The sequence below is a fragment of the Grammomys surdaster genome, unplaced genomic scaffold (genome assembly GCF_004785775.1).
Source record: "Grammomys surdaster isolate TR1022 unplaced genomic scaffold, NIH_TR_1.0 125982, whole genome shotgun sequence".
In the NCBI taxonomy this organism is placed as follows: Eukaryota; Metazoa; Chordata; class Mammalia; order Rodentia; family Muridae; genus Grammomys; species Grammomys surdaster.
The window spans coordinates 4,123,543-4,133,220 of NW_021620798.1; the positions used below are offsets into that span (position 1 = coordinate 4,123,543).

Below are 9,678 nucleotides of genomic sequence, written 5' to 3' on the forward strand. Positions count from 1 at the left end.
CAGTGGTTATATTTCAATATAAAGTGAAAACAAAGTAATTATCTGGGGATGAAATAGCTACTTCATTTGTAAACATTACAGGAGACGGGAACATTTTAATGTTTATCAGTGAGATATCCATATTTGTGTATCATTCACTGTTTCTGTATATTACTCTTTATGCATGTGTAGAGATATAAGTTCTGTAATTATATAAACTAATAAAACTGTACAAAGTAAATAGCAAATTATTTAAACTTCTCTTTGCTCTTGAACTTGGTTAATATCAGAATAATAAAAACACTGAATGGCTACATATATGACCTATAAGAAAAGACTTTTATTCATGAAAACAGCATTAAAGTTACTCCATACCAACTCCAGAATTTTAGTACAATGATTCAGTTTACATAAAACAATGATGGAAATATACATTGCAATTTTTCATAGGGAGAACAGAGCTTAGTATGATTTTCAAACATTGTCATAATTAATATCCATTGTACAACATGGCTTCCTTCGAAGTTTATCAACAACATCGGACATGAACTACTATTTGTGGATTACTAACTGGGAGAAATTCTCTCTATATTCAATTTAAAAGTAAAACATATTGGTTCATTGTATACTCCCATTTGCTCTCTAAAGACTTCATTTGTGAAATTTTAAAACAATTTGTCTTTTCGATTATAATATTAGAAGGGCTAGAATCTATGTTATATGCAAGCAATGTCTACAAAAGTAAACTATAGGGAAAGACTGAACAGTTATCTCTTGGTTCTGGATTCTATTGTAAATCTAACTTGTAGTTAACAAGCAGTTTTGTGTTCCAATCTCTTATACTCCCAGTCACATATTATATGGGACAGTACTCAATTGCCTCAGAGTGTCAATGTATTTCCCCTGTGTAGGTATAAGAACAACAAATTAAAAATTAAATTTTACAAAATTTTAGAAAGTCATAATATTTCACAGAAGAGATAGTAAAACCACTTTCTTTAAATTGTCCTTCTCCATTTCTATCCTATAAATCACTGGAAACTAAATAGAATAAAGAAAACAATACAATAAAATTAAATTAAATTTTACACTAGAGGCAGTTTTCCTAAATAAAAAATAAGTTATTTAGGTTCACTTGACCTCCCATTTGGTTTTAAATTCACAAAAGACAGATCTCCTAGGAATCTGCAATTGAGAGATAAAAATCATCAATTAACTTGTAACTATTCCTAGTAAGTGATACAACCAATAGATTAGTAAGTAATTGAATTGCATGAAAATAGAACATGAGCATGGCCTTTGATTTGGTGCCATTTGTTTACATAATAGTGTGACTGAGAAAAAAATGCCTTGTGCTTGCTATTTATAGTGTGCCAACTTTCAGCACAGTTTATGTCTAGTTGTAAAGCCACAGAAATCTTAATTTATACTTCTGTGCACTTTGTTGGCTTCATGTAGCTTAAGGATACATGATTTAAAACCACTTTATAGTAAATGCAGCCTTTTGATATTTTTTTCTGCTCTCAATTTCACTATAATGCAATTGGTTCACCTTTTATATTTTAGCCACAGCAAATGCATCAAGTGATTGACTGATATTTTTGATTATTTTAAAAGAAACTATGTTAAAAATAACCATTTACCATGGTAACTTGAAATCAGTCAAGCTTGCTATAGAATGTAAAAGTTCTGAAGTTTCTCTAAAAGTATTTGAGTTGATATTCCAGATTAAATGCTAGCATTTGCTAATTTAAAGTTATGTTACATTCCAAATAGTGAGAATGTAAAAGGATCAAAATATATTGATTTTTGATGTGGTCTGACAACTGTTCTCATTGCTACTACAAAGGAGTACATATTGCAACTATGTTTATAAAGAAAACATCTTTTAACAGAGGCTTAACAGTTGAGTTGAGTGTAAACAGTATTATAAAGCTATATATCTTACTCTCAAATTTGAGGGATATAATCAGTTTGGTTACTGTTTTTTTTTTCTGGAAAAAAAACAATGAAAAGATAAATATACTTAACAAAATGCTGCTTCAGAAATACCATTGTACCAAACAATTTTATTAATACTTCCAAAAAATGGCATTCAATGAATTCTAATTTCTTCTTGTAATTCAACACAAACAAAACTCATTCTTTGCTGTGATTTACATTATATTTTATAGCATTACTTGATTTTTAAAATGAATTAATCTAAAATAGAAATAATCAAATCAGGGTAAAAACAATATAATACATATTCTCCACTTTATTTCAAAATAGCAACTATAAATACATTCTTAATATATTTTCTCCCTAACTCTTTGGATGCAACAATAACAAAAAATAAAAAAAAAACAATCTCACTGTGCTCATTTCATATACTCTCCATGTAAAAGTCATGCAAATGATATTGTAGATTAATATTATCTCCAAACATTTCTAAGATTGACTCTGATATTTCTAAAATACCTATGACATTACTCAGGAGGCCATGACCTTTAGTATTTATGCATCCTTATGGTGTACAAAACTAAATGTTTGTGTAAATCAACAAATGATAATGGTCTTTAATAACATCCTAATTAATATATTTGTTGATACTGTCATTTAGCATGGAAAATTAAGTATAGGATATAAATTGCCTTATATATTTGAATCACTGTACTTTAATAGCTGCTTTCTCATAAAATTACACAAAGATTTACTTTTAAGGAATTGAATCATTTTTATTGATTTCATAAAAAAATAATTTAAAACTTGGTTTATATTACACAGACACAATATATTATTTCACCCCTTCACTGATTTAATAAGATCTAGTTTTCTCTGCAACTGTTCTAACACAGTCCATACACAAGAATATCATGCCAAAAAGGCCACGATGTGTCATACCACACTGGAAATGATCCCTTCTTGGCTTTTAAGATTTTAATCAAAGTCACTAAAAAATCTTTTACCATTTACATACCTCAAGGGGTTAAACTAACATCAAGATTATAGTTGAAGCCAACAAAATGTAGATACAGTATTTTAACTGCTCTTGTACTAAACTCAGAATTTATACCTAACTACAGTATCATAAAAGATACAAGAACTAATGAGAGACAGGTGCAAATTAGCATACACGGTATAATGTAGGCACGATGACTTTAGTTAAGGAAAGTATACTAGCCTTAACCAAGGATTTGTTACTTCCATTTACAATTAGAACCTCCAAATAACCACGTACAATTAAATTACATTTTTTCTTAAAAATATTTTGAACATTAATAGCTTTCAGCAGAAGAGTGTGAGATAGCCAATATATTACAGCAGGCTTTGAGAAGGTGGCAGGTACTCAGGATTGACAATTTGCGGAAACCTTGAAGCATCTTCCGAATACCACCATACTGAATAAAAATGCAACATCCCAATGACCTATTAGTCCCAGCTTATGCATGGAGCTTTCTGGTTCCTCCTATAAGTGTCCATTTAAGATTTCTGAATCCACACATTATTGACGGTATAAACAAAAACACTTTGTTAGAAGACTTTGCGTCTTTATCCTGTCAGTGTGCATTAGGAGCCCTTTAATCCATGGATGCATGCATGCATGGTAATGGCATATTAAATGTCCTTATGAAACTGCAGATGAAAATTAGCATTTGAATGTAATTCTTTTCTTTTCAAGATCAGTAAGCAATTATTTGTTTGGATGTATTTATATTCATATAAAGTTTTCACAGACATTGTCATGAAACTGAAAATTACACATTAAAGTTTTAAGAGCACCAGCACATACGTAGGGAGAATTTTACTTGCTATCTAAAAAAAATCTCCAAATTATCTATACTTGTGAATACACTCAAACACACATGCATGTACACACATACACACACATACATATACACACTCCTGTAATAATGTCCAGTTTTTCTTTTTAAAAAGTTGGAACAAACACATAAAGTCTTGAAATTAGTGTTTAATAAAGGGATTGCTGTTACAACTTTAACTGCAATATCCTTTAGGAAGGTACACCAAAAGATCTGCCGCTTGAAATTCATGAAGAATATCTATATTCCTTCTTGTTTAGCTTACTGAATAAAACAGTAATTCATCACAACACACACACACACACACACACACACACACACAGGAGAGAGAGAAAGACAGTGACAAAGACAGAGATATAGAGAGACAGAGAGAGAGAAAGAGAAAAAGAGAGGAGAGAGAGAGAGAGAGAGAGAGAGAGAGCGAGAGAGAGAGAGAGGAAAGAGATACACAGCTGACCAAGAAGACAATGACTTTCTGAATATTGATTTTCTAATCTTAGCTCCTAAACATCTTCAGATATCAACCCATTATCAAATACTTCAATCATTTGACCAATTTTGATCTAGAACTTAACAACGCACGCAAACACAGGGGCATTTCAGTTGTAGATCATGAATTCATCTGAAATCAGTGCAAGCATTTAACAGGGTGGCTTTGATAGCCATGATTACCATGATGTTTACATTTCTACTAGATTATCTGATAGAATGATGAAAGAACAGGATACTGATGCATACAAGATACTACTAACCTTAGTCATTAATTTGTTAAATATTGTAATTAAAACTATTTGAATTAAGCTCGTAGAACCCCGAAAAGCAAGACAATTGATGGCAAATAACAACTGCCCCAGACACAATACTATAAAACTAAGGAGCCTATTTTAAAATGCACAGTTTGGTAACAAATCTGAAGATAATATGCTGAATTCACAAGAATAGCACAGAACTGTTTTTTTTTATTTTTTTGTATTTTTTGTATTTTTTTCTGCTTTTAAATTATACCTGATCACACAGTCCAAAATATTTCTGTACACATTAGCTTCAGTTTCATTTTTATATTTCTTTTTCTTCTCTAAATTTATACTTACTTATAAATTTGCTGTGATCAGGAGAATAAGTCAAGCATATTAAATACATATTAAGGAATACATGTTTTCTTATTTAGTATACAAAGTACTTCATAAATATGAATTATGTTACAAAAATAGCTTTGGGTGCGCTCACATGGTAAGCACTTGCTAATTTTGGACAACCTTTAAGGATTGTGGGTATTTGACATAACTGAGAACAAACTCTAGTTTAATTTGAGCCATGTTTAATTCTGATAAACATCATATTTTTCTCTAGATCACCACAAGTGCTATGTAACTCACATTAATTTTTTTCTCCTTTAGGTTTTTATGTATAGACAGGTAATACTTAAAGTGTTCAATTTATTTTATAATTATGTAATGCATGGTATATTTTAAACAAGTATTTGCACAATTTAACATTATAAATCCAGCGATTTCAAGATGCAGGCCATAAATTTTACCAATTTACAAATACTATCAAATGTTCTTTCTTTGCATGCTTATTTGGTTTTTTTTTACACTTTTTAGATAATCTTTACACAGAGTTGTTACAATGCCACAAATCAAAAGGGTTATTCCAGTTTCACCAACTTAATCTACGTGCAAGATGAAGAACCCAGCTGAGGTACAAACACTGGTACCAGTTTTCTTGAGTTTGCTTTACAAAGCACAAAGAGACGAAGGTTTTGCATCAGGATACAAAACTGATTTGCCTCTTGAGGTTAAATTCAGTGTATTATGTTTATAAAGCATCCCTTTGGCAATAGAGTTTGCAGTATCCCCACAGGACTCCACAGTATACGTTTTATGTAGTAAAATCTATTAAGGGAATTCTCTTCTACTTGACACATCTTTACAGCTACAGTTAATGAAATACCCTTGGAAACACCTGCCTCTATGCCTAATGATAAGATAGTATTTGGAAGTTAGAAGTCAACAAAAGGCACTTTCATCATTAAATAATGTCCTCTGTATGAAGTCAGATTACATGACCTATATCTTGTTCAAAGCTGTTTGCTCCTCAAGGACCTGTAGGTAGTCAGGGGAACTCTGAAGTTTTGCCTTCAGTTCAAAATACTCACTCTTCCTTTGTTCCACGACAATTTTACTGTGGTTACCACCTATCAGTGACTTCTTGTTTTTTTTATCGTGTTGTTTTTCAGGATAGCGAATCTCAAAGCCACTGACACCAATGCTGTTATACTCCTTTTTGCTTTCAAGAAAATTCTGAATAAACACATTGGAATCTCTGCTAGGGAATAGTTCATCCAGCTCATCAATCGTGCTCAGTCTCTTCCTGGTATCCACATGCAATAAATCTTTGTCCTTGTCAGCAGCATTTCTCATCATGACCTTCTGTCCCGGAGGATCTGAAAACATGAACCCAGTTTCTGACTCTTTCAGGCCACAGGTGTGACTTTTGCTCATCTGTTCGATGGTTTGTGGAATGAATGCTTCTGTGCTCAGTCCATCTTTTTTATTGGTTTTGTGGTCATGTTTCCTTAGTTGCAGCTGCATGGAGCCACACTCAGGATTCCCCAGACCTTCGTGCTTCACTGTGGGTTTCTTGTTGCGTCTCAGCACAAAAACAAGAAGGCAAAATGCAACAAAGACAGTTAAAATGAGGACCACCAGGATACTTAAGATTAAAATAGACAGAGGCACTGGGCCCCCAGGAGGACTTCGAATAGGACCCAATGGAGTGGTGAACATAATTGCAGGCGCAGGGCTTGTGAATGATGCAGATGGCTTGTTTAAGAGTTTAGGACATAAGATTTCATTTTTGAGAGACTTCAATTCAATGTTGGCAAACTGAACAGGCGTCTCACATTTCAGTTCTTTCACAACAATCCCATCATTTAACTTCTCCAGCCACAACTTTAATGCTACCAAGTCACAAGTGCAGTCCCAAGGGTTGCCCTCCAAGTCAATTTGTGTAAGAGACTGCAACTGATCAAGGACTCCACTGACAGGTAGGTACATGAATTTGTTGTTTCTCAGGTTCAGTCTAGCAAGGGGTGCTCCAGAAAAGATGTAAACTGGCAGGCTTTTTAAGAGATTATTGTTCAAGTACAGTAGCTGCAAATTGGGCATGGAGTCAAAGGTGCCTGCTAAGATTTCCTTAATCAAGTTGTATTCCAAATACAGATACTGCAAGTTATGAAGTCCTGAAAATATTTCAGGGTACAGCCTTTCAATCTGATTGCCATTGAGATAAAGCCTGCGCAGATTGGTAAGATTGTGGAATACTTCTCCTTTGATCACAGTAATCTGATTGCTGCCTAAATGGAGCAAATCCAGTCCTTCAAACTCAGTGAAGTCTGAAATGTCCACATCTTTGATGTTATTACCATTGACATGCAACTTCTTGGCATTTAAAGGTTTTGGTGTCAATTCAGACATGGACTGTATATTTTTCTCTTGGCAATTCACACTTAGTCCTAAATCAGAAGGATGTGTTTTGCAAAAGCAAGGTGCCGGGCAAGGTGTAAGAGGAGGCACTCTTGTTTGGTACGACACAATCTGACTGAGATTTCTGTTGGAGAGGGCTTTGCCTGCCACAATTCCAGAGATTTTGGAAGGATTTGTTGTTTTGGGTGGTTTGGTCACTAATCTGTGTAAGGTTGTCTGAGTAGTGTGACCATTGGGAGTGGTAAAGCCATTCTCCAGTTGAGATGGAGGCAGAATTCGTACATCAAAGTCACTCCCTGTGCCCATTGGGCATAGTTCTTGCTTGTTGGTTTCCTTTAAAAGTCTTCCATATAAGTCACTGGGAGTTTCACAAATAGCTTCTCCTATGTAAATGTTATATGGCATATTCTCCAGCCAAGCCTTTAGAGGCAACAAATCACAGCTACAGTTCCACGGGTTATCTTCCAGCTGCAACTCAACAACCCGGCCAATGTGTTCTAGAACTCCAATATAGGGAAGTTTCTGGATTCTGTTTCCCCGTATATCCAGATGGGTTAAAGATGCGAATCGAAAAATATTATCAGGAAGGAATGAAATCAGATTGTCATTAAGAATGAGAACTTTCAGTTTGTGGAGCTTATTGAAGGCTCCTCGTTCAATATACTTGATTAAATTGTAGTCAGCCTGGAGATACTCCAAGTTCTCTATGCCAAGGAAAGTGTCAGCTCGGAGAATCTTTAATTCATTGTTGTTCAAGTGCAACTGCTTTAATGCACTGAGCCCGAGAAAGGCTCCTCCCTCAATGTTCTGCAGCTTATTATTTCCCAGATGCAGAGATACTGCATGAGAAAAATTCACGAATGTATTTGGATAGAGGATATTTAAAAAATTGTTTTGGAAATTGAGATGATAAAAATTAGACCAAGGTGGTTTCAGCTGGTTTGGCCTGTAGACTGAAACCTTCTCACAGTTGACATATAGCACATTCTCTACTGACACGCAGGAACACACATTGCAAATTTCCACAGATATGTCAGAATCTGCATTTGTCGAAGAAATCAGGGCTGACAGAATCAGAAAGAGCCAAAGAAACATCTTCTTGCAATCAGCAAACAACTCTATGCTTCTGAATAAAGACAAACAATCTAAAAAATAAAAAGAAAACAATTTTTCAATGGTCATTCCTTGAAAAAAATATTTGTGCTTAAATCATCCCATTGTGAACACATGGCTAGCATCTCTAGCACTGCATTTTTCAATATAGCCAGATTTGCTTTCCACTGAACAATAGTAACCCCAAAATGTCACATATTTTACATTTGTAATTTGTACAAAATGTACATGTGTAGAATATACAAAAACAGTAAGAAAGGAGATTTTAAATCATACTTTGATCTTAATAAATTCAATTTTTAACTTGAATCACCAAACTTTGCCGTAAGCACAAGCCTCAAGCTTGCAACTTAAATGAACATATCTAGAGCATCATTTCTTTCATGTCCTCTACTCCACAAAGATCCCTCAGTTGGTGGAAATCTATACTCCAGGCTTCTGCTAGATACAGAGGCTGGGTAGAGACCATAACTGAATTCAGATTTTAGTAGAGGATGACACTGGGAGTACTGGGCTCCTTTTAAAGAGACAGTTATAAAAGCTATTTAAAAAAGTGCCCTGGAAAGAATTTGCTGTTGCTTTGGCACTTAAGTAAGCATGTTGGCATGAATCAGTTCACTTCTGTAATCTGCCGCCTTCAAAAGCACAGGTGACCCTATGGAGCTCTAGAAAACCAACTGTCAGATTAATGAACAGCACCCACTTTGCTGTCAGTCATTTCTCAAATGGGGTTAAAAAGCCCTTTGTCTTTGAGTCCCTGAAAGCAGAAAAGGGACCTGCTTATTCCTACACCACTCAGCTGATTTCCCAGGATTTTCACCCACCAGAACTGGCTCTTCTGCCTGCCTGGCCCTCTCCTGTTCTTCATTTGTCAGTTTGAATCCAGTCCCAATTGACCCCTTGGTCAGTTAAATGTGTATCAGATCACAGCCCGTCACTGCTGAAGAAGAGGAGTCCACATGCCATAGTCTTTGAACAGCTTTATCTGCAGAAGCAGATATATTCAATTCTACATATTTCAGTTCTACATAAAGCTCTCAGTTCCCAAACATCCTTCCAAAATGATCACTCCATGCCCCTGCCTGTAAACGAATGAAAAATTACTTCTTGGAAGAGTCCAGTGGTTCAAAAATTAACCCATTGAAGTCAACACCTTACGAGCATGTGCGCTCAGACACACACACACACACACACACACACACACACACACACACACAGAGAGAGAGAGAGAGAGAGAGAGAGAGAGAGAGAGAGAGAGAGAGAGACAGAGACAGAGACAGAGAGACAGAGACAGA

General features: G+C 34.8%; 1 protein-coding gene across 1 annotated transcript in view; it reads right to left on the reverse strand.

Annotated features, from left to right (window-relative positions):
• Positions 1–301: 301 nt before the first annotated feature.
• Slitrk4 (SLIT and NTRK like family member 4) overlaps positions 302–9,678 on the reverse strand; it is a 12,050-nt gene continuing 2,673 nt past the window's right edge. The window contains exon 2 of the mRNA XM_028754145.1: positions 302–8,415. Within this exon, the coding sequence (XP_028609978.1) occupies positions 5,852–8,365 (2,514 nt within the window). The 5' untranslated portion in view covers positions 8,366–8,415 and the 3' untranslated portion in view covers positions 302–5,851. The remainder of the gene's footprint in view (positions 8,416–9,678) is intronic.